Here is a 26463-nt window from a genome sequence, read left to right on the forward strand (position 1 = left end):
TTCGGGCATCCTGTCGCGGCTCTGACCGACCGCGTCATTTACGGCGGAAAATCGTCTCACGCTATTCATATTTGTGAATACATGTTTGAATAATGAACACTGCGGGGCGTTGGTAAGCTTTTAAAACACATTTTAGTCACAATAGCAAACCCCCCCGAAATGTTGCTATTGAGGGTTTCAGGGGGTCTGAATTGGGGGTCTCAGGGGTCAAGGGGTCAAACCTTTGATAATACGAACACGATTACATCACTGCACACCAACAAACAGTGGTGACAGTTAATAAGTACAGTTGCTAAAGTACCGTCTACGGATCTGAGACGCTCCACTGTTGTGTTACGTTATGCCTCTCCTCCACAACATTTATCTGTCAGCTGCAGTTCCCTGCTGAGACGCGGATATGTAAGCTACATCTTCCTGATAATACGTATGTACATTTAAGGTACTTTCAGACTGTCTCCAGCGTAAACAAACAACGTGGGCAGCAGCTCTCATGAATGTGCACAGCTTGTTGTTTCTGCTTGCGAGTCGATAATGGTAACATTCTTTTTTTTTTTATTACGCTGCAGCCGTGAAGAAAAACGATATGCAAATTTGAGTCTTAATTGTAGTTTGATTGTGGGCCAAAACTATTTACGACGTTGCAAAGCTTAAGTTGCTATTTGGGTCCTCAAATGCTCCGCATTTTACTCTATTTTAAGCCACTATTTGGCTACGCGATGATGAGATTAGAGCAGCCTGTGGTGTTAAAACACAGGTCGTTAGCAGGACTGGATGTAGCCAGTAGCCGCTGCTGACGCCATTTAAAATACACAACAAAGACAAGTCTGTGCAGCAGACACCCGTGGTAAGTGTTTCATGTCTGAAAGCACCTAAATGAGTTTTACATTGTGGTTTGCCACTTTGATAAAGGACCCGAATACTTCTTCTGTAACAGCCAGCACTTTAGATAATCATCTGAAGCATTCCACGGTAAAAGAGAAAAAGTCCCCGATTATTTCAGAATGTATAAAACACTCATGAACTCGAGATATTTTTTTTTCCTGTCTGACATGGAATATAATTTTTTTTTTTTTTTTTATTTCTGCCTGAAAGGTGACAACGATAATAACACCGGTTGTTTGCTCTGGTTGCAGTCTTCAGAGTACGGAGCAAATTATGCACCTCAATCAGCGGCACAAAACATCTAATGGCAGACCCACGGTGCCACCAAAACACCCCGAGCCCGTCGGAGAACTTAATCATCGCAGAACCCCGTGTTTTAAAATTCTAATTTGCACTCTTTTGCAATGCTAATGGCAGAAAAACCTCCACCAATCAGGCGGGCACGTCTCGGCAGAAAACGCTTTAAGTGTGATTTTCTACAGGCGGTTAATGTCGGGGTGTACCGTATGGGGTGGAAAAAGAAAAAAAAAAAACGCAACTTGTAGTCAGTGGAGAACAGGAAGTCAGAGTGGCGTGCGGCGGCCGAGTGGCGCGCTGCTGAAAACGCAGCAGTAAAGCCGTCGTGGGCTTTGATCAACAACCTGCTCATTTACCACAGCTTGTGTCTCGAGCGGCGTCTCCAGGCAACTGAGGGGGGCTGTCAGCGGAGGAGGTGGCGTCGAGCGGACAAAACGCACTCTGGAGGCCTCCTGTCAGCCTGAAGACTGGTGATGGAGGCACAATTTAATCCCTGAGAGAAAGAGAGAGAGAGAGCGAGAGAGAGAGAGAGAGAGAGAGAGAGAGAGAGAGAGAGAGAGAGAGAGAATGTAATGGAGGGAAAAGATACGGACCCTTTTTTCCTTTCTATATATAAACCTTTTTACTGGCTGAACAAATTACAGGTATTTTTCCGCTATCAAGACGTCCGGCGCCTTTTTCATTTAGCCGCGCGCATTCAAAATACAATGTTCCAGTCATTTAGCGAAGGGGGAACAGCGGATGAGTTTGGCTTTGCTTTTCCTCCCCATCTCCGGTAAAAAGCTTCCGCCGGAGCTCTGGACACAGATTGTTGAGATGCATATGTATTTAGAAATTTGCCCAGGCAGCCTTAAAATGCTCTGTCTAGACAAAGAGAAGGCAATCGCATTAGCATTTAGCCGGGACATCCAGTCTATTTGTTTTTTCTCTTTATTTACAGAAAAGCTCTGCTGTGTACTTTGATTCGGCATTGCCCTTCACACTCGCTCAGTTACAGACATTAAGGCCTGGGAGCTGCCCAGTACAACCACAGTCTGGTGCCAGTCAGCGGCTCCATCTGAGCACTCGGGCTCGCTAAGCACCTTGCTCAAGGGCATCTTAACGGGAGTTGTTGAAGGAGCAAAGAAGCGTGTCTCATTCGCTTCCCGCGTCCAGATTTTCCTCGCTCCTCCGGTCACAAGTTTGCTTTTTGAATTTTTGCCTCGGGGCAGATGCTCCACCAATTTTCCAGTTCCCATTTCCCTCCTGTTTCTCTCCCCCCCCACACACACACTCTAAACCCATCCTTTGGTGCACATCACCCTAATGGTAAGCTGGCAATATGAATGTGCATGTTGTCAACATCACAAACTGCAGAACTGGGGATTTGGAGGAGGGCAAAGAAAAACTTCGCTGCAGTTTTGACACATTTGTCAAATAGAGTTTACGACACAGAAGTGCAAATCTTAGAAACTAGTATGGTAGAAATGAACGTCCTCAAGTCTAAATCATTTACATCCAGTTCAATATGAAACACTTCAGTGTGTTCATTTATAGCAACTCTCTATATAAGACTATATATATATATATATATATATATATATATATATATATATACCCACAACTTTTTTTTGGTGTGAAATCAGGTGTCTACTTTTTGAATAACGCCAGACTGATAAGAGCGATATATAAATCAACACTACTCTGGAAGACGATGCCTTTTTGTTTGTTTTTTAATGTAACATTCGTGGTTGAACCCGTTTAATTACAGCACTTCACAGCCGTGGGATTCGACCCCTGGCAGCGGCCCGGTCCTCCATTATTAGCAGCAGCAAGTGTCATCATGTCCGCTCGCAGCATCTGGGAAGTGAACAGGAGCAGACTGTTCTGCTCTACATGCAGGTGTGATCCCATCGGTCTCAGTGTTACTGTGTGAATTCGTGGTGGGAGAACGCAGGAGGTGTGAATGGAACAGAGCGAGAGAGTGTGTGCGTCTACAGTCTGTGTGTGTGTGTGTGTGTGTGTGTGTGTGTGTGTGTGTGTGCGCGCAGGAAATTATGCTCTAAAATAAGATGGTTTCATTTGAAAAACTGGACTCACATGTACAGAATTTGTTTGGCGGACGTGGTGCATCGGATTGCTTCTCTACATGCGAGCTGAAGCTCTGAGTGATTGAGTGATAAAGCAAAAATATGCAAAAAGAAGTTGAGTGAACACCAGGAGGCAACAGCTAGTTCTTAAACCTGCATTCTCTCTAATCACCATCAGGGGGCGACTCCTCCGGTTGTATAGAAGTCTAGTCTAAAATGACTCTACTTCTCTCTTGATTTATTCCCTCAGTAAACATTGTAAACATGAGTTTATGGTCTCAATCTCTAGTTTACAGTCTTCTTCAACACAGCATGATGTTCATTTAGTAGATTATGATCAATTTAGGGTCCAATAGACAAGATGGGGACGGCCAAAAACTCAAAAGGCTTCAAAACCATAGAACAAAAAAAAAACACTGCGCAGTGATTAATAATATCAAGAGGAAGGACTTTAACGACTATATGGAAAGTTATCAAAGCAGAACAGTAGAAATACTCTGTTACAACCTGCTTGCTGTCTTCCTGTTGTGTTGGAACACGAACCCGAGTGAGAGAGTGCGATCACTTCTACTCTCATGACTCGTCTGCACAGGAGGTTGGGTGTTTCAGTCTTCTGTCTGAAGCGCGTCCGGCGGAACAGATTCTATTTTAAATCAATCCGGCTGTCTGCAGAGGCTGCTCGATGGCACCTGTTTCCCTTGTGTTATACGCATGCAAATTTGAACATGAATGACAGTTAAGTCCATCACTTGATACAGGTTTTTGATTTTAAACAGTTTTTTTTTTCTGGTTAACAGGTAGCATCTGTGAGCTGCAATTTGAATTTGCTTTTCATTCTTTTCTCTTTTTTTTTCGCTGCCAGACAGCAGAAACCAAAAAAAAAAAAAAGAAATATGTAGAATTATACTGGATGTTTTCAAACACTGCAGGTGATCACAGAGAGAGAGAGAGAGAGAGAGAGAGAGAGAGAGAGCAGAGTGGGAGAGAGAACAGAGGTTTATCCAGCTGAGACCGTCTGTCCAGCTCCGTATCAGATGTTGTCTGTCATGCACATGTTGGTTGTTTGCCAAATGAAAGAATGGGACGAAAAATAGCAAGTTTTGCCACAGTAACCGTCAAAGGGTTTCAGTGTGGATGGAGATCTTAAACCCCTATGGATCTCTCCGTTTCACACTTAAACAGCTTTGTCACATTTAGCCGGCTTAGTGTGGATGTAGACTGAAGGACCAAACAATCAACTGAGCGAGCAAATAAATACGTGTGTGTGTGTGTGTGAGTGTGTGTGTGTGTGTGTGTGTGTAAATCAGGGAGGGAATGAGAAAGCGACTGAATAAGTGAGTGAGTGAGTGAGTGAGTGAGTGAGTGAGTACAACTGCAGTCATTAGGTGAATGTGGCAAGTGCAAGTGTGTGAATGAGTAATTAGCATATAAGTCAAAGGGAATGAAGTGAATACAGTACACGTGTGTGTGTGCGTGTGTGTGTGTGTGTGTGTGTGTGTGTGTGTGTGTGTGTGTGTGTGTGTGTGTGTGTGTGAGAGTGAGAGAAAAGGAAAGAGAGGGAGGGAGGCACCAATAAACCCAGTGACTTTCCCAGTGACTCATTAGGTGGGTAATTAAGGCACAAAGCTTCGGCCCCAGGGCTCCACCGAGCTGCACTCTGAGCCCCGACTGCTAATGACGCTGCCCTGGACCTCAGAGAGAGGGAGGGAGGGAGGGAGGGAGAAACAAAGATATAGGCAGAGAGACATAGATTAGTCCGCGCAGTAGGTGCCCCGACTGCTCCTCACACAGAGACTTGAAAAGACGGCGGGGTCGATAGCGTTCACACCCTGCTGGGAAATAATGGACAGTAAACCCAACTGAAGAGCACTGTTGGTTCCCTCACCTTTGTAACCTTTTAACAAGAGTCAAGGTGGAAAAACAAATAAAAGCTACTTTGTTGCATTGGTATAGTGACGACGTTATAACGTGTGCAGCTCTGAAAAGCGAAGCCAATGCGGAAGTGTCTTAAAGATGTTCTTTCTAATGGCCACCAGGGGGCGACTCCTCTGGTCGTATAGAAGTCTAGTCTAAAATGACTCTACTTCTCTCTTGATTTATTCCCTCTGTAAACATTGTAAACATGAGTTTATGGTCTCAATCTCTAGTTTCAAGTCTTCTTCAATACATAATGATGCTTATTTTATAAATTATGATTCCCGTTTAGAATAAAATAAACCATAAAGCAGAGTATGCTTTAGAGCTTGGCTACCTTGCGATTGACAGGTCGCTACCACGGCGTCGTACGGTCTGGGAGTTGCGCTAATTAGCAAATGCTAACACGGTAAAATAAGAAAATAAAGTGGGTAAACATTAAACCTGCTAATGTGTTAGCATTGTCGTCGTGTGCGCATTAGCTGATGCTATGAGTACAGCCTCACAGAGACGCTAACATGGCCGCAGACTTATAGTCGTGTTACACTGCGTGTACAGATTGGGAAGTATTTTTGCAGGAGGAAAGTATTATTTCTTTATGGCACATTGTTTATTAACAAGAACTGAATAGCTGGAATTTTCTCTTGAAAATAGCCAATAATTCAGTTTGGACCAGCTGGGGATTTTGGCTCAATAAGTTCTTTTTTTCTACTTTGCCCTGGCTTGCTCCACTATCTTGACACTGAGGAGAAGAGATGACAGAAAAATACAGAAAATAGACACTTACATGTAGAGGCAGAAAAAAGAGGTTAAGAGCAGCAGAGACCCTTCAAAGATTTTGCTCTTCTCTACACAGTAGGGGGGGTGGGGGGTGGGTGAGACGGAGAGAGAGAAGGAGAGTTGAATAGGAAGGGGCAGATTCCCTGCAGAGAGCAGAGGCAAAAAAAAGAGAAAGAAATAGGCTAAATGTGCAGAGGAGCCAAGCAGAGAAGCTTCCCCCTTTCGGTGGCAAAGGGGTGAGAGAAACCGGAGCTGAGGGAAAGGAGAGAAAAAATAAAAAGGAGGTGGCGGCGGGGAGGACAGACGAGTTGCTGGCATTTCCATTTTGAGCCTGTATGAAGGCTAATGACTCAAGGCGGGCTGCTGAGACCCGAGCGAGGGTTCTGCAGGTGGTCCTCACAAGAGTGGAGAGCTCCTGAGGAGACTAAGGCCATTTTAATTGGACACTGAATAACGATATGACTGCTTCACGGAGAGAATAGTCGGGTGGTACTTTCAGTTCCAAAAGGCCAATTACGGCATATTCGTGTTGCGATGCTTTTATGGAGACTTTAGGAAGGTGCACAGGTTTTGTCTTAGGTTTGTTCCTGATGGGTTGTACGACCAATTCTGATCGGGGCAGACGTAGCTTTTGGCGTTGCAGAGTGATTGCTTTGGAACAGAAAACAATTAGAGGGAGATTAAAGTTCACCGATGGGTGATTTTTGACTACTAGAGCAGGTCTTTGGTCTGTTTAATGTGTTGTTTGCACCTAGATGCAGATCAGACAGGCACCACTGCCTGACAGTCACAACTGTCACGTGTCTATTTAGGTATGTGTGCATGTATGTGCACATGCACACACGTGACAAGATGCACAACGCAATGCAATGTTTTCTGCAGAGAATAGAAGTATTAAAGATGCACAAATCAATTATACAGAAAGAAATGTGTAATGTGACAAAAAGTGAAAAGGAAGTATCACCTGACTCTACAATTTCCCTCAGCTGTCAGTCTTCCAGCTCAGTTTTTTTTTTGTTGGGGGGGGTTTAACGGCCTCAACTTAACATCGCCCCCCTCGACCGCATTTCCAGCTGCAGAAGGCAGATGTTTTCAGCCAAGCAGCGCTAATAAACCCGCTAGAAGCTACAGACCGAGAGACGAAGTTAGCGGCAGCTGAGGAGTCGGATATTTCCTTCAGGAGCTGGTAGAGACCAAAAACAGAGCAACGCTTCCGTAACTCTCCAGCTGATAAATGAAAAATAGTATGTGCCTTGATCACGTTGTATGGGAGCATTACCTTTAGGAGGCAGGGTCGCCTCCTTGTGCCGGTAAAATGTACCGTATGAGGAGTAGAAATGCAGGGCTTAGCCTTCACAGCGGCTGTGTTCACTCACTGTACTGTCGCGGTCTCGGCTCCTCACGTGTGCCACCTGGTGGTCGTTGGTGCGCACTGCAGCTAGCCCCTCAAACAAACAAAAGCTCAAAATTGCTGCTAATGTTGCGCCACGTAAATAGGATAGTTAGCAAACAGCTGCCTTAGAAGAAGTGAAGCAATGTTAGCTTTCATTTTGAGTCATCTGGCTTGTCACCGTGTGAATGTAACCTTAATATTCAGTCTTTTTTTTTTTTGCTCAGTTTTGTTCTCCACCCACTCCCCCGAGAAAGACAGCTGGCTCTTTAGCTGTCAGATGCTTCACCATGTCCCCCCAGCTAGTTGCTAACTGTTTCTGTCTGCTGTTTGCTGCTGAGCAGGTGCAGTGTGCGGTGGATTTTTCCAGAGCTTTTCAAAAGGAAAACAGCCGCCTCCTGCAGCCTAAAGCGAAGTAAAAACAGTTCCGGGCCGAAAAAACAGCAAAAACGATGAGCTAAAAGAGGTGAGGGGAGCCGCAGCATCAGGGGATGATTCTCAGTGGGCTTATAACCAAGATCAACCCCTTCACATGCAATCTAATATAAGTACATTGGTGTATTTCACAATTGTACTTTGCTTGGCTAGGACTTATATCTGCTCGTTTCATCCGTGTGTTCAGTCGTGTTGCGTCGTGTCAGAAATAAATCCCCGTTGTCCCCGGTGGCACAGCAGCCTTTCCCTCAACTTCTTTTCATCTGAGAGAAAACAGAAACACTCCGTCCTCTAAGACGCTGCGCACCAGTATGAACACGTCAGCTGCTAATTGAGCCATTACTATTAGCCGAAACAAACAATTCTGTAATCACGATGAGGCGAGGCAGCATCACCGAACGAGAGACGCGGCGGATAGGAGCAGCAGGATCAGAAATCAGCTGCAGCGGGTGGATAATATATGCCGGGGCTATTTTCTCCCCGATGCAAATGTGGTCGAACCGTCTCTCCCGGAGGCGGTGCATGGCGCGCGCGTGTGTGCAGAGCCTCGACGCTCCAATCTTTCAGCTTATTAATTTCGTATTTACTCATTTATTTTTAAATGTGTTGAGTGATGGAAATGCGGCAGGCTGCAGCTCAGAGGTGCTTACATGGCAGATGGGTTTAAAAGGGGAAGTGAGCCAGTGTCAGAGGCAAGATTTCAATTCAATTTCAAGTTGAAGGATTTTTTTTTTTTCTCTCTCTCTCTTTCATTATTCATGGAAAGAGAGAATTATCAACTGAAAGTCGACTGAGCATACACGGCGTCCTACTGTGCCTTTTTGTTCGATACAAGCGCTACACTTGATCAGTTTGGGCTCAAATGTCCTTCATCAGAAGCACACCGACAACATCTTTTGAGAAAAATGTATATCACTCTTTTAAAGCCTTTTGAAGGATCACTTTTACCGTAGCAAAGCCTTTATCGCGCCTCCATTTACTTCATGCGTCTTCGACCAGCTGGCTATCCACGTGTAAACGCAACCAAGGAGAGTTGGGCGACGTTCAGAATGCTTAATGTCGAAATGGTCTTTTTTTTGGCAGTATACCACTCACTGGTTCACATGGCGACTTGCAGTCATGACAAGTGGGGCCTTTCCGGATTTAAAGTGCTTAAACTAATTCATGCCGAGTCACTTCCTGTGCCTTTGGGCAGATCAAGTAGCTGTCCGATATAAAAAAAAAAGAAAAAGAGAATGAAGCTAGTCCGTTGACAGCAGTCTGGGTGATCTTGCTCAACCTTTTTTGAGCGCTGTGGTGGACAACCAAATGTGGGCCATGGCTCCTTCCTGGTATTTGACTTTGTAATGATGAACTTTGGGTTTCCACTATTTACCTCGCGATTGTTGCCATAATGGTCATAATAAATGGTCACCAACAATGCCGTCATAACTTTCCGGTGACGACACACCCTGTGCGGGTTCTGTTTTTTCGGTCTGAGCGTCCGCTAAATGCAACTAGGAAGCACTGCTCAAACGTTAGGAAGAAGAGTTTCCTAGTTTCCTAGAGACGGTTTGAATCAGAAGCACGTCAGCCAGATGTTAAGAAATATCAAAGCAGGTCAGTATGTGGGATGTAGAGGGAGGCACTACCAGGGTCTTGCTACTTTAATAATGGCAGGTGATAAAGACACTAAAATAATCAAAGCACACAATTTATATATCCATGTACTACATTTGCTCAGCTTTTGTGAAGCTCATAAACCCACTCAAGTGTATCGCAAATATAGAAAACTCGATGGAAAGATTACGTTTCTGTTTGTTTCATGTTGCAATGTGAGGGAGGTTACTTCAGATCTGCGTGGAGAGATATTTGGGTGTATTCAGCTTCAGTGAAGGCTTCAATGGACGTCGAAGTCACATGCTTCATTTACGTCATCATATAGTCACTAAATCTGTTTCCAGTGCACTTTGTCGCGTCGCGCATTTATCGATACACAAACTTTTCCAGATCAGCCAGAACGTAAAAAAAAAATATTTCTGGTACTTCTAGTACTATTTTATTTTTTAATTTTCCCCTCAGATTTCTCTATGCGCAAATTGAAAATGCGCATAAAACAGGTGGATGTAAATGCGCCTAGAGTCAGTTGTTGAACATTTTAGCTCAAAGACTTCTTTTCCATCTCCTCTTCCCTCTTCTGTATCTCCTCGTTCTCCTCCTTCGCTCTCCTTCCTCTTGTTGTCCTCCTTCTCCTAGTGTACCCAGCTTTCTTCTTCTTCTTCTTCTTCTTCTTCTTCTTTTTCTTCTTCTTCTTCTTCTTCTTCTTCTTCTTCTTCTGTGTAATCTCCTCTCCATCTCCTGCTCTCTATGTGTATGAAATGTTTTGGACACTGTCCAGATATGAGACACATTAAATTCTCAGCTAAATCCCAGTGATGAGTCAGGGAAATATGTGTGGCCATGAGTGCAAGGTCAGCATCGGAGAAACAAAGTGAACGGGTGTTTATTATTTATAAACCTTAGATGAACTCTCTCATGGATGCATATTCAAACTGTATGTTTACATCTTCACTCGAGGCTTGTTCCCACACACACACACACACACACACACACACACACACACACACACACGCACTCGCTCCCTCCTCTCTCTTTGAACACACACAACCACAGCCTCTCACTGCTAAAGGCTTTCTTTAGCTGAAGGCTTTCTTCGCCAGGAAAATAAATGTTGGCACGCGTTGTTTTTTTTCCAAACCACCGATATGTTGAATGTGGACGTTTATGCATTTGTTCGGAGCAGATGAAGTAAAACGAGTGTTGCACAGAGCATGTGATGTAACATTTCAAGCAACCACTGTTGAAGTTACGCGGCATAATAACCAGTATAACAAGGAAGGGTGGAAAAGTCATCTGTGGGAGCTGCAAAACCTTTTTTTTTTATTTATTTTTTTAATATATTTTGGGATTTGTGTTCCTCACTTTAAAAAGGCACCAACGTTTGATTTAAACAACTCTTCATACTCATGCAGCATAAAAGTTCTTCTGACCTCTGACCTGTCATCCAACATGAACAGTGAGCAACTGATCTTACCATTAGCCTGAAGACACACACACACACACACACACACACACACACACACACACACACGTTTCTGTTTGACGGCTCCGCGCTAACACAATTTTCCAGAAAAACCAATTTGTTGGTTGTCAGCCAGAAGGCCCCTTTTTTTTCTCATTATTTGTCAAGAAGCGATTTGTTTCTGTGAGTTTAGGGCTCCTCTCTGTTGATATGAGAGAGAATTTTCTTCCAGGGTAAACAAAAAAGACTGAGTGGAGTAATTGGCTGCCAGTTTGCCATGTAAGGTTTACCAGATTGCCTGTGTGATCGACCACCGACGCCTTCAAAAGGCCTAAATATTCGCACGATGAGGCGTCAACGCTGACACTCGCGTACAGCAGTTACACGGCAGCTAATTTGCTCTCATCCACGCGAACAAAGAGATTCTCCTCGGATAACACGATTTCGGGGCATAGTAAACATCCTTACGACAGCACGAGATTCAGGGAAACTTCACGCTGGGCCACACTTTTGCTCTGGGGACAGCAGGATAAATCAAATTTGCTCTGATAAATAAATGTAGAGCCTGTGTATTTAAAGGCCTCTGGATGAGATTATTAGCGGCTCACGCAGCGATTAAAGCCAACTTAAGAAGTCGCCAGCGGCTGTGTTCCCGCTGCCTAATTGAAACCATTCCTTATTTACTCATCTCAACTAAGGGGATCAGGGAGCAGGCGAAGACGGTTTCATTTTCCACTTAATATCCACCGCCCCGTGAACCAATAGCGTCCCTCTGGGGGAAAGGACAGTGTCTTCACGTCGCACCAAAAAGGAAGCGGGGGAAAAAAAAAAAAAAAATCACAGAAGGATTAATTCCATTTCTAAAGGAGAGCCAGCGGTGGAGAAAGGAGGGAGGAGGAGCAGAAGGTGGGGTGTGTGTGTGTGTGTGTGTGGAGGAGGGGGGGTGGTTGCGATGGCGCCCTATTTCTTTGTGTTAATTCCTCCACGCCTTTTAACTTCTAAAGCTCCTGCATTGTGGCGCAGTAGGACAGAGCGTGATTGAGAAATTTGGAAGAGTATTTTTAGCCAAAGCACTGGCTTTCCCTGAGGGGACAGCAGATGGATTTTTTTTAATTTTTTTTTTGTATTCCCTCCCTCTTCCTCCTCTCCTGCTTCTGTCGTTGGTTTCACAATGAACCTCTGGATTTGTGCCCGGGAGGAAGAGGTGGGATCCGAACTGAATCAGCTCCCTCTACCTTTACATCACAGGAGCTGCCTCCCGATTGGCGCTACGAGTGTTTGTTCCAGAAATCCCTTCTGCTTTATATTTTTTACCCTCCTGACAATGTAGTGTAGCACGCTGAAGGCACGCCAACGTCATCGCGTTACACAACCTGCACGAAACGGTCGAACGATGTCACACACATACATGAGCTTTATCTGCCAGAGGACGTGTGGTTTGTCTCGACGTACAGGGAGTGACAGGCTCCATGCAAAAGGATTATGATGATCTCATTCTGGAGGAATTAGCAGTTGCAATCAATTACAGATATTCAAACTACGGAGTATCTTCTCTAAAACAGCTCAAAGACATTTGAATTATTGTGGCGCTTTCAGATTGAACGTGCAAATCTTTATTCACATCAGTGTGTTTGTGTTCATTCACGACACACATTAGGCGTTAGCTGTTGGTATCGAGCAATGTAGTCCTTGAAGGCAGATCCCACCACACAGCAGCTTTGACACATTTCTTTCTGTTGTTTACTAGCTGACAAAAGTGACAAGGACGCACCCTCACACAATGCCGTCAGCGATGAAGCGTTTTTTCCTTTCCGTTGTGGGCGGGGCTTAATTGACTCTATACCTGCGTTGCGTTTTGTGTGACGGACATAGACTGTATCTAAGAAGTGGACGTGGTCGTCGTGACGTCCCGCATTGGTTTTGTGGACTGACGTTTTCAAGACTCGATTTTGCCGTTTTGGATTACGGCCGTCGCTGTCTTGTTTTTTGTTTTTTTTGCAAGAGAATGGAAGTGACCATATTAGGCTCTGGTAGCGGCCTGTCAATCACAGTAAGCCCGCCTTGAAGCATACTCTGCTTTATGGACTATTTGACTCTAAATGGACCATAATGTAATGAACATCATGCTGTATTGAAGAAGACTTGAAACTAGAGATTGAGACCATAAACTCATGTTTACTATGTTTACTGAGGGAATAAATCAAGAGAGAAGTAGAGTCATTTTAGACTTCTATACAACCGGAGGAGTCGCCCCCTGGTGGACACTAGAGAGAATGCAGGTTAAAGGCACTTCAGCATTGGCTTCGCTTTTCAGAACTGGAGGTTTGCTGCCTGGTGACAGATCTCTGTTTGTTCATGAATTGGAGCAATTAAGTGTTGGATTACTGACATTTTTTTACCTCAAGCTGAAACATTCCTACCTTGCATGGACGCATCTGTGCCCAGGGTTTTGCATTGGTGTGTGTGTGCACATGTTAGCATTGACTTCATATATATATATATATATATATATATATATATATATATATATATATATATATATATATATATATATATATATATATATATATATAATCATTCCACCTCTGATATTTGCTTTTCAGTAAGTCAGAACACACTAAGAACGCGTCGGACAAACAAATACATCTCAAACATCACGTATCTTAATATATTGGACTCAACTGGAGCCAATGGGAATGCAATGCTCTCCGTCTGATGTTGGCTTCCAGCAGCCTTTAAGTGATGTGCATACAATTATGCTTCCAAGACAGCAAATTCAAATTCATATCGCACATCCACAATCATACCAAGTGCATGTCCAATAAAACCATTCAACGGCTTCTTAGATAAATAATGCATGAAATGTGAATGTACTGTACTCTCCCGTCCACTGTGAATGGAAAGACATGCAGAACAATCGGCAATGGAAAAGCATGTCGAATTACACATCAGCAGCGCTTTATGTGCAGTTCAATAAATCACTCACTGCGATATTAAGAACAACAGATCCACACGTTAGCGTCGCAGCAACGCAGGCGCTTGTCAGCTTCGTTTGCGCCGGCCAAAAGGCAATAAATGACGCAGACGTTGTGCAGAGAGCTGCTTCGCACACATTAACAAGGCTTTAACATCAAACAAGCAGCAACACTGGGCATGTGCGAGAGCGTGCCGTTCGGTGTCAGGAGTTTAAATGTGGGATGACTGACTGACCTCAGCTTTGCCCCTGATGCCCTCGTGTTTGCACGGTGGGAAAAAAGTGAAAACCGTTTTTTTTTCCCCCACAGCTCACAGTTATGTTTATGTTCATTTATACAAGAGAATTATTCTACGTTTTTTTTTTTTTTCACATTTCCAATAAGAGTCCTGACCAATTACATTCGGGCTTTGCAGATTTTGGATGCACACACAGAATCAATCAGAAGCAGACTTTATAGCAGTGGCATAGCGACAGTTTATGGCTTTTCAAATATTAAGTAATCTGTCTCCAAACACACCTTGAAAGCAGCTTTTTTCAGCCTTGTCACACACAATGCTGCTATTGTGTGAAAGTCTTGTTTGCGTTGCTGACTCCACCTGAAACCAAACACACAAAGCCCGGGCTGACATCGTCTCACCAGTCCCTCTTCTCTGACCTCCCATTGAACTCCTCTGCTTTGACTTTTCCCATGGATCTGAACGGTTCCTTCTGTATAGTCTCATTGACTCTAATTAGCCATAGCGGCATTTCCCACATCTTGTGACAGCTTGTACAGACGACCAGACCTCCCCTCCCCTCCTCTCATCTCCTCTCCCCGGTCTCTCGTTTTGCATCCAGCTCTTTGTTGGCGCTCTCCCACGCGCCCCAGCTGTTTGGCCCGCAGTAAATGTCGCCTCGTGCGGCGCGCTGCTGGGATCCCAGCCGTCATGCATCCGGGGGCCAAGCGCCGTCTCCATCCTGGTCTCTCGAGCTTTCCCTCTCTGTTTGTTTTTTTTTTTACCTCTCTTCCTCCATCTTTCCTGTCCATCGACCTCTCCTTCCCGCCATCACGCTCTCCATTTTCCTGTCTAATTGCTCCCATTCCTAAACCTGAAGCGCTCTCCCCTTCCCGTTTTTCATTACCATACATCCTGATTGGCTGATGTTGCCTGACAGAGGTTGCGTGTGGCTTGTTGTAACACAGCATGGTTGCTCCCTGAAACAGGAAGTCACCAGCGGCTGTCTGCTGCAGGTTTTCATCCCTCAGGGAGGAGTGGGGAAGGCGGCTCGGAGGAAATAGCGCAGAGGAATAGCTCCGTACCTTTTATTTATTAATATTTTAAAACAGCTGGCCACTCACTGATTGCAGCTCGTTAATGTCAGGCCCCTGTCCGCTGTTTGTGGACAGTTAAGTTGAGCTGAGAGGGAATCAAAGTAAGTGTCACATTTTAAAAGAGCTTTCACAATACAGAGCCTAAGCAATCAGCTCTAATTAGATTTTGAGCCACTCTTATTAACTCCCAGATTGAGGGGATGGAGCGAAAAGCGTGATACTAATTGTCAAAACAAACTCTAAAAATCAGTGTTGGTATCTGAATTGCAAATCTTCACGTGGTGAGGTTGTTTATTTTTTTGTGGTTTTGTTCTTCAGCTCTTGTTGTGCTGTTGGGCACATGTCTCTCTGTACCAGAACGTTTCTACAGTAATAAAAACCCTCACACATGAATCAAATGTAAGAAATCAAAAAGAGGCTAACTGCTGTGAAAAAAGTCATTTACATAATTTGCATAGTGTGACAGAAATAGTCCAGATACAAAGAACTGCAGGGGAACAATTATGTTTTTTTTGTGTTATTTCCTTTGATAAGTTTACTTTAGAGAAGTTTAGAATCACCTGAAACTATACGCGCTGAGCTGCATGAAGACTGGAACAACTAAATTGATGCTAATTCGTTCTCACTGACATTTTTTTTCTTTTAAAAGGTCAATTCAGTCACTGAATTTAAGGGCCTCAGGATATTTATATGCAATAAGGTCAGGTGTGCAGTGAGAAGAAGAGCAGGATCAGGTGATTGGCAAACAAGGAAAGTCTGAGGGCATCTGATGGACAGGTGGGGAATGACCAGGTCTACAAAAGGTCCATGTAGAGGTCCTCGTGAGGATAAAGAGGAAGAAAAGCCAACAGGGCGAGGGACATTATGACAGTAAATGTCCATTTTATATTCTCGCGGTTGACAAATAATCGCATTACGAACATGAGCAGTGACCCGTCACCATGACAGTCAAACTCAAAGAGAAATCCAAAGTCAAAGCAAGTCTCTTGCTGCAAGCAGGAAACTTCCTCTAGAAAAGGTTGAATGCAAAAACGGCACGTTTAGCAGCACAAAGAATGTGTCCAAATAAAACTGAATTTGAGTCATTCTACATACAAATTGTTTTGTCTCACACATTGTCTCCCCCCGTTCGGTGTCTCTCAGGTGGGACGTCCACGCTGCGTCTGTCGTCGGTGCGGGAGCTGCCCGGCCAGCTGCAGGAGCTCTACCAGCAGGGCTTTGTTCTGGCGTCCGTTCACCCGTTCATCCACCCCTGTGGTCCAGAGTCCAACAGCCCACAGCACCAGCTCTACCGGGCCATCCTGATCCGACTCAACGACGGGTAAGGGCCGCATGAGAGGGCCTCTTGACCATTGAATGTGTAATTATCGGACATGGGGAAATAAGTTTCCACCCAGCCTAAGCTAATGGGAACATCCACCGACAAGTTAGTCGTTAAAGGTTTCCAGTGAAATAGTGCATGCATGAGTATTATTAGTATTTCCTTTGTGTTAAACAAGACAAAAGAGAATTTGTGGAAGTGTAAAATAATACACTAAAATATGTGTTGCTTACAACGGAAGCACCTTTCCAAGAGTGTTGGAAAACTACGGTGGCCTTCAGGTAACGTCAGAACGTGAAAGGCTCTCTCTAGAACCAACGTCTTTAGTTTGTCTGCTCTGGGCTACTGTAGAAACGTGGAAGTGGAACATATGTGAAGAGGACAAGCTTCCCGAGTAGATATTACCGGCTCATTCTGAACTAAACGGAAACACAACTCTTAGTTTCAGGTGATTATGCGCTCATGAAAACATACTTATGAATACTTTATTCCATTTCTGCCAATAAATCCCCCTGTATGCTACACACAGGACCTTTTAAATAAATGTTTTTTACTAAACAATGGCGGGGGGCTGGCCCTGAGGAAATCATCTTTCAGGGGCCTCAGACTTCTTAGATACACCCCTGAGAATAAAACCTCTTTCATTACACAATAATGCGGCCATTACAGTCACTTAAGAAAATATCTTGAGAATGCTAATGCACCTAAATTGGTGTCATTATGCGGAACAACACTTGATGGGAATCAGATTTTGCTTTATGCATGTGTTACATGGTACGACAATGGTATGCTGGCTAGTTGGAAAGCAACATTAGGGTTTATATAATGTTCATAGCTACCTTCTTATGTTTCAGAAATATATCTTTTGGTTAGTAATGTGGGATACATGCAAGTGCAGAGATTTCCATGATGGCTATCACTTAAAAAAAAAACAGTGGAGGTTGGTGGTGCATTTCTTATCAGACGTTACAACCTTTCAGTGTTGCTTCAGTATCCACACCGGAGCATCACAACATCTGTTTGTGGCTCAGCAAGCCGTCCTGTGGGCAGCCGAATTTGGACGCGAGTCAGCAATAATCTCAATCCTCTACCTCCGGCCCTTTCAGTGCTCCGGCCAAAACCGGCTGCACGGCCCAAAGTCACCGCCCCGCCCCCCCCCCCCTACACATGCCCTCCAGCCCCGAGCCCCTCAGGGAGCGGCTCCAATGGTGGCTGAAGGGCACGTGTAGGGGGAGTGATGGAGGGCGGAGGGCGGAGGGCGGAGGGCGGAGACGGCGTTTTGTCTGGTCGAGAATCCTTCTAACAAAAAAAAACTGCTGAAGCTTTGGTGAAAATTTTTGGGCCAGGAAACCCGATCATCTTATTCAGGACCACGTACTGTGAAGTCAGTGCAAGTAAAAACATGACAATCAAAAAGACTGAAGCTACGAGGAGAAGTTTTCTCTTCTTTCTTTTTTTCCCCCTTGTATTTTGTTTTTCTTCCCTGGCAGCAGTGACGTGCAGACGGGCAGCTGAAGCCCCAGTGGCTTCTGAGTCTGGCTCTGAAGTCCAGCAAACATCCAGGCCTGTTTACCAAAACGCTGTTTCCCTGGCTGCAGGGCATGGATGTGTGTGTGTGTGTGTGTGTGTGTGTGTGTGTGTGTGTGTGTGTGTGTGTGTGTGTGTGTGTGTCTTGCCCCTCTCTGAAGAGGTTCGAGACCCAGAACTCAAACCTTCTTCTTCTTCTTTGAGTATTAAACGAGCTTTTCATACAGTACACTCTCGTTGCATATAGCGCGTAGCTTCACGTGAACGCACGACACCGTTCAGCGTGAACCTCATCACTCTCCGCCGCTCTCGAGCAGAATCCGCCGCAGATTCCTCGCGGCTCAAAAAACGCGTCCCTGAACGCTGACAAACCATTTCTGTAATTTCCTCACTGCTGAGCATAAACACAACACCTCTGCTACTAATCTACATTGACATTTCAGTCATTTAGCTAACGCTCTCACCCACAGCGACAGCACAATAACTGCACAAAGCCAATACCCCGATATTACAAGCAACCAAGAGTAAGGAGTGTAATAATCAGAGCCGCTGTGCCCCGACAATTCCGCCGCAACCACAGACTGATCATGTAGGGGAAAAAAAACCAAACATGAAATAAAAGCTAAAAAGACTTACTGGGCAAGGCTTTGGTTGTTTGTTTTTTCTAGAAAAAGTAATGACTAGAGGATCATGGAAGTAATTCAGAAGGGAGGGGGATGATGACCGGGGGGGATTTGGTGAAAAAGGATGAATTTATAGATGAAACTTCTGTAATCCTCATGGGAGGGCTAAGTTGCAACAGAAAATGTAAGCAGTCAATGAAGAGGAAGAAGAAGGCAATATTCAAAAAGAACATAAAAGATAAGAGCAGAAACAAAAACACAATTAAAAAAAAGGAATAAATTAGAAAGGAAGCATTTAATTGCTTTGTGTAAAAGTATGCTGATGATAGTTTAAATTCTCCTAAAATGTTCCAGAGTTCGTCCCAGCTTTCCTTTTCCCTCATCCCTGCTGGTGATTGTTGGGAGATATCAGGACTCGTTTTCCTCCCTTCAGAAAAAAACAAAACATCCGCTGCTTTTTTCTTGTCGAACAGCACGGGAAACAGCCTCCGCAGCGTGAGAGAATTCATCACAGCAAACATGACAACTTAATTTGGGTTTGTCAAACTTTCTGTTTAATCATTATTTACTGTAATTTGTGCCAGAGCGGTGCTGTGTAAGGTGTTACGATGTGCCTCTCTTACCGTCAATCACAATTTCTTCGTGTACCTGACAGAAAAAGAAAAAAAAAAATCTTTTAAAAACTTGTCTTACGGTACCCGAGCACAACCGGATCTACCTATCTGAGGGGTCTTTGTTCACCAGGATTGTGTTTATCTCAGGATTACCTTTTTAAATAAAAAGGTAAATGTTAAAAGAGTGTCACTAACTAGTCACGCTTCCACTACATCAAGTCCTTATATGGATAGGTTTACGACACTGAAATAAGATTGTTATGCTTTCGAAAACAATTGCGATTGTCGTCAAAAGACGCCAACGTTGATTGCTGGAAGGAGATGAAATCCAAATTCAGCTTTGTCGTTAAAATTGGGGCAAAATATGATGCAACAATTACTGAATTAATCCCAAATTGACCCAGAATATGAACGTGAATGGATTTAAACTGCTAAATGTTTTATCAGCTTACGGGGCGAACGGCGACAGAATGTTATCCTCAGTAATTGGATGTTTGTTACTGAAACACTCCTTACTTTTTAATCAAAAAAACGACATATTTTAGAACTTTTTAGAACTCGGTTGCTCATCTTTTCTACTGATGATTCAACCAGGAGAGTTTCACGCCCACTCGCATGCCAACGTCGATGCGGAAAATGAACATGATAGTTTTGGAACCCTGGGTGCCTGAAATAACTGGAAATTGGCACTTATTTGTGGGGTGAAAACATGGCACCCAGCCACGCTTTAGAAGGTCATATAGTTAAAATGCATGGCAGCTTATCTGGCCTCCCTTCCTGCAGATTGTGGCTATTAGTAATCACCTCCCATGCTGTTCTGTAGAACACCTCAGGTTCACTTTCGACATATCCAGACATGCACTCTTCACTGCTGCAAACAAGACAACAAGAATATTGAGTCTGCATGAAAAGGCCACAGCTGAATGGACTGCATCTCTCTTTTAAAAATAAATAAAAAATGAAGAAAGAAGACATGCTTGCCTTGCTCTGGAGGGGAAAATAAGAGGGGGGAGAGAGAAATAAAAATAAAATCACAGCTGGAGTGTGAAGACTAGAAAGTAGAAGACCGAAGGAGGCTGAATAGGATGAAAAGGAGGAACAGAGAGAGAGAGAGAGCGATATTGACTGGAAAGGGCAGAGGAGTCTACCCTCCTTTGATGGCCCCGTATGAAAGCTGGGCCCAAGCTTTATCTCCAGCGTCTGTCACCGTGGAGACAGCTGATCAAATCAGCAGCAGCCCAGGGGAATCCAAACCTCCACCGGGGGAAAGTGGAATAAGAGAAACCCTCAAAGAAAAAGCAGAGCATCTCTTTTCTGTCAGACGCAGAAATCCCCAAAAAAAAAAGAAGAAGAAGAAGAAGAAGAAGACAGGGATGGGGGGGGGGGTACAGTGAATGGGATTGAAAAAGCATGACAGCGAGCAGCCATTCATCCGTCGCTCCAAAAACGTACAGCTTTTCTTTTTTTTCTTTTTTTGAGAGACTGCACTGCCAATAAAGCGAACAGTCGAGGTGGAGGAGCTGACTGGTGTACAGCAGCCGTATATAAGCGTCTTTATTTAGCATGCACAGTATGTCTGAGGACGGTACTACCCCCAGTGTGAAAGGCTCAGCCGACAGGGCACTTTACGTGGAGGAGGTGACGCTGCAGGAGTCCAGAGCACAGCCAGGACGTACACAAAGGTTGTGTACGTACAGCTGCTGTGTCACCTGTAGACGCTAAGACACCGTCACCTGGATGACATGTCTGTGGTTAAGTGGCTTATAACGTTAGAGACCTTAGAAGGCAATTTGTAACCGGCAGCAGACCCCCCCCCCCCCCCCCCCCGCCCCCCGCCCCCCGCTGCCGCCCGCACCGCTGACGCCCCTGAAACAACCTACTGAGGGGAAATAAGGAGAAAAGAAAACCTGCAATGCAGACAGAATGGATTGGACCGTTTGGAAATTTAAAATGTCAACTGTCAAATTTCCCAGTGTTCAATTTGATTGCGATGGAATAGGGTTACAGTTCAGCAGGCAATGTCTGATGGGATATATTCATCATTATTGGGTAATTGCAAGGAGCTCTGGCGTGCTCAGAGAGAGAGAGAGAGAGGAGAGAGAGAGAGGGAGAGAGGGAGAGAGAGAGAGAGAGAGAAGGAGGGAGAGGCAGAGAGAGAGAGGGAGAGGAGAGAGAGAGAGGGAGAGAGGGAGAGAGAGAGAGAGAGAGAAGGAGGGAGAGGCAGAGAGAGAGAGGGAGAGAGAGAGAGAGAGTGGGGAGAGAGGGAGGGAGGGAGAGAGAGAAAGAGAGAGAGAGAGAGAGAAGGAGGGAGAGAGGGAGAGGCAGAGCGAGAGAGGGAGTGAAGCAGAGAGAGAGGGGAGAGGGAGAGAGAGAAAGGGAGAGGGAGAGAGAGTGGGAGAGAGGCAGAGAGAGAGAGAGAGAGAGAGAGAGAGAGGGAGAGAGGCAGAAAGAGAGAGAGAGAGAGAGAGAGGGGAGAGAGGCAGAAAGAGAGAGAGGCAGAAAGAGAGAGAGAGAGAGAGAGAGAGAGAGAGAGAGATGGGCTGAGAGGGAGAAGGGTGGAGAGCGTGAGATGGAGAAGGAGGAAAAATAAAGAGGTACCTACAAAATAAAAAGCATTAGAGAGGACTTGCTCCAGTGAAATTATTCACAAATGCGTGAACATGTGACATTAGGAGAAGTATGCTCTATCATTAAAGCCTCCACACCGACAGAGTGCTAAACACGGGTTCAGTTGCTCCCTGACTCGTCGTCATAGCGGTAGATGGGCGGTGGGTGATGGAGGTCTGACACGGCTCTGCTCCTCCTGCTGCTACGAAAAAAAGAAAGAAGTGGAATTCACATTGCTCCTTCACATTCACTGACTTCGGCGTGTAAATGGTTTGTTTCGGGAGCGTGAGAAGAGCTTCTGCTGTACAGTAATTGCCATTCGACTCCTCTCAAGCTTTTCATCTCAAACAAGAGGCATTTCAGCATAAAGCAAGGCATCTCTGTCTGTATGTAAATATAGTGCAGGCAAAGAGGATGCACTTGGGCCCGTGGGGTGGGGGGGGTGGAGGAGGGGGGGGGGGGGGGGGGGGGGGGGGGGGGGGGGGGGGGGGGGGGGACAATGTGATGGGAGGAAAACAGGCCCTTGTCAGAAATACGGCTGTGTTCAAAAATGATTTCACATTATGCTTTTTTTTTGGGGGGGGGGGGGGGGGGGGGGGGGGGGGGGCGGCAAAAACAATCCGTAACAGTCTATAATAAACAGATTTTGCATAAACTATAAATACGATAAAGAAAGTATTAAAAAAAATGCCTTATTTTCTTTGGATTTTCTGTCAAATACAGATATGCAGTGATGATTGCTGGGTGATATGCATGCTGATGTTGTCCAATGGCAAGCCTCTATTTGATCACGTGACCATAGACGTTATAAAGTACGGACGTAGTCTCCATGATGTCACCCAGAGGTTTCTGAAGAGCCCAAGCTAGCAATCATTATCTTTCAAAATAAAAGCGTCACTAAGTAAATAGAGCCGGTCGTAACAGAATGCACATCCTCACTAACCTACACCCATACATGTACTTTACACTTGGAGGATAATATGTCTGTCTGGGGAACCTAGGACATGCGGGGTGTCGAAGTTGGTGCCATTTGGACGCGTGCCACGTTCAATATTAATAAAATAAAGAGACCAGCGGCCTGTGCAGCAGCGTGGGGGCGGAGCTTCGGGGCTCTGCAGTCGAGTGTGTCGTCCACCCAAACATTGAGTGTCCATTGCAAAGTTATTTCGGTCTCCCAATGCCGATCAATGCAATTTCAACATTTCAACACGTATTTGTAATTGCGCTTAAGCTAGACTAGCTCATGGTTTCCAGAGGATGCAGCCTACTTACTTATCTTCTCACGCCACCATGATGCTGACATGTTTTTGGATTATAAGTGAAATAACCATTACATATCTACTATTGCATGGATTGCTGTTAAATTGCTGCAGATATTCATGGTCCCCAGAGGATACCAGCAGGTCAAAGTTTTCACTTATTCCGTGAAATATCACAAGATCTAACAGATGGATTGGCACAACATTTTGTACAGATATTCACAATTTCCCAAGTGATGTATTCAAAATGACGTTGGTGATCCCCTGACTTCATCATCAGGTTAAAATGTCTCTTTGTTCAGTACTTTGGTTTAAGATCAAATACAAAAAAAACTGCAAAACTAAAACCTCAGTCGTACTTTCTGTGCAACTATTAGCATGCTAACAGGCCAAACCAAACACAGTCCTTATTTTTGTGGATTGAGTCCAACTCTAATCCTTGTCTCAGTATAATCCCAGGTAGTTGGAATGAGCAGGTGATGGTGTCTATGGTTTAGTGGACAAATAAAAGAAAACTCCATTTTCCCGAAACACCAAAGAAATTAGCACTTATTGCCGCAAATGGAGCCAATCGATAATTAGAAAAGAAGGTTGAAATCTACTTTAGTGCAGGTTTGTTCTGAGACGGTTTACATTTTAAAGACTAAACTGGTTGTAGATAGTTGGGTTTTTTTTTACAGTTTGACTTCCTCTGAAAAACAATAATATGTCAACACAATCCCTTTTCATACCCCAGTGAACAGCACGTAATTGGAAACCGCACATTTACAAATGATGTAGCCACTACGCTGCTAAAAACAAATCCCACAGCACGCCATTACAGGTAATTCGCAATTAGTTACCATGTGAATGTTCGTCTCCGGTGGGAGTGATTAGCCCAAACACAAGATGTTGTGTGGCGAAACAAAAGCGCGTGACCCATCTGCGCGGGCGGACAAGGGAGAGGGGAGGAGGGGCTTTTATAGCAGGTGTGTTCGGCCCGGAAAGGGAGCTCCGGGTAGGTGGGCGAGCGGGCGGGGCGGGGCATTTGACACCCGTCTAACCCCAGGAGACCTCCGAGGCTTGACAGCCGGCGCTGTACGCGGCATGAAAAAGTCATGGTTTCACACAGAGAAGATGGACCGCAGGTGATGCAGCTGCTATTTTTAACCCGAGGCCTCGCTCCAGGACCGAGTGCACCGTTTGAATTGATGTTCTCCCACCCTCTCTCTCTCTCTCAACCCATTCTCTCTATCTCTCTCTCTCTCTCTCAACCCATTCTCTCTCTCTCTCTCTCTCTCAACCCATTCGCTCTCTCTCTCTCTCTTCTCTCTCAACCCATTCGCTCTCTCAACCCATTGTCTCTCTCTCTCTCTCTCTCTCTCTCTACCCATTCTCTCTCTCTCTCTCTATCCATTCTCTCTCTCTCTCTCTCTCTCTCTCTCTCTCTCTCTCTCCATTCACACTTGTGTTCCAAAATGAGTCATTCACCCGCTTGAAAAGAAGTGACACCTTCTCTCGCCGCGACACATTTCAGAAGCACTGAATCATTTTTATTTTCTTGATACATTCTCAATGATGTTTTATTTCCTCTCCAAAATTAACTTGTATCACTGTGAAATAAAATGGCTTTTTCATTTCATCCCTTCGAGCTGCCTCTTAACTTGCAGCATGCGTGGGGCACCTGGAGACGTCTCAGTACAATACTGCAAAAACATGTTATGTAAGGCCTGTAGTGCGAGTATAATGACTGAGAATGTAAGAGAGGTAAAACAGCAAATGGTTTGCACTTAACTACGCTACACTTCTGTCTGTCTGCATCTGCAGTTTGGTTCCCTGAAGTTGCGCCTGGAGCGCCGAGCCGGTTGGTTTGTGATCTACGTCGCAAACCCACGGGGGATACATCCACCTTTTTTTTTTTTTCTTTTTTTTTCTTGACAGCGCCACCAGGCCTCTGCCATTGTGCCTTTGGATGCTGTGAAAAAAAAAAAAAAAAAAAAAAAAAAACGAGAGGCGCCTCTCGGCTCGTCGTAATGAATGTTTCACAGAGCGTGTGAAGTTTGCACTTAACGAGTCACTCGGCCCAGTTTCTGCTCCGCCGTGTGCTGAGACAGCGATGTAGACGCAAAGCGACGGGTGTCGGTGACAGTGGAGTGGAAGTGTGGTGGGGTTTTTTGGGGGGTGGGGGGGGGGGGGGGATAGATGACATAAGCGAGGGCCATTGGTTGTGCCGTGAATTTTCAAAACTGTGACTCTGATACATGTGGGAAAATTACAAGAGTGCTTTTGCTCTAACACGCCTGTGAAGATTCAGGTTAGCAACATTTCTGCAGACAGTATCAGGACATGTGAGGGAAAACATAGGCTTTTTGACAGCATAGAAAAGAAAAGCAGGGTGAGGCTCATCAAGCAAACGCTTAGAGAATATGAAGAGGCTTGTTCTGCTCTCAGGTTCCCTGAGAACGCGGTAGGAGAGGTAGGCCAGCCTCGGAAAAACTGTCCAGGGGACACTCCTCAGACTCAAAGTGGATTTACTAGTCACAGGTAGATTTATATGGTCTGTGGAAACAGCAGAGGAGCTTTGTTACACGAGTTATCTCATCTTGCGCTTGGAGACGACGCATTCTTAACAGGAAGCCTCTGTGACAAACTGTATTTCAGGCTATTAAGCTGCATTATGGGAAGTGTAGGATCCAGTGTTTGGGATCTTGACCCGTCCCACTGTAGGGACTAAAAGTCTTAAGTTTTAAGAGTTCCTTTTCAAAAACTGTCTTTTAAAAACTCCCTAACTTTATGTAAGTACATTACTAAATAGCTGGCGTGGCCCTTTAATTTGCATTTTATTTCATGAAAACAAGATAACAAGGTCAAATATAGTTACGTGACGGTGTTATTTCAGTAAAATCAAGTTATTGTTTTTTACTTTTAAATGAGAAGATAGACTTTCATATATGTTAAAGCTAAGCTGGTTAGCTTAGCTTTAGCATAAAGACTGGAAACAGGGGGGAAAAGCTAGCCAAGCTCTGTCCACAGGTAAAAAAAAATAATAATTTTTCCATTTCTCTCTCTGAGCAACACACAGAGAGACTGATGACTCACGCTTTCATAACTAGCACAGTAACAACGTAACATTCTGCTTTCTGGTCTACCAACAAACACAATAAGCCGGATTCAGAATCCTGCTGCCCAAACATTGACTGAGACCAAAAGAAGAGCGCATACTGTAAAGTTATTGTGTTAGTTTAGAAGGCACTACATGGCCTTGCACCAGACTACTTCACTGCTTTTAGTTTATGAAGCAGTAAGGCCGGTCAGATCCACAAAGCAGAACACAAACATTTAGTTTGACGCTGCTTTTAGCCGTTATGCATCACGCCGTTGGAACAGCTTTCCAGAGGATCTGAATGTAGCTGAAA

General features: G+C 44.7%; 1 protein-coding gene across 1 annotated transcript in view; it reads left to right on the forward strand.

Moving 5' to 3' along the window:
- The window catches only part of LOC137866350 (raftlin), a 95418-nt gene that overhangs the window by 29336 nt on the left and 39619 nt on the right, over positions 1-26463 (forward strand). The window contains exons 3-4 of the mRNA XM_068702173.1: positions 16261-16438; positions 17545-17663. Coding sequence (XP_068558274.1) covers positions 16261-16438; positions 17545-17663 — 297 coding nt within the window. The remainder of the gene's footprint in view (positions 1-16260; positions 16439-17544; positions 17664-26463) is intronic.

Source organism: Cebidichthys violaceus, unplaced genomic scaffold (genome assembly GCF_023349555.1).
Source record: "Cebidichthys violaceus isolate CVI_PGR_0920_01 unplaced genomic scaffold, fCebVio1.0.p SCAF_81, whole genome shotgun sequence".
Lineage (NCBI taxonomy): Eukaryota > Metazoa > Chordata > Actinopteri > Perciformes > Stichaeidae > Cebidichthys > Cebidichthys violaceus.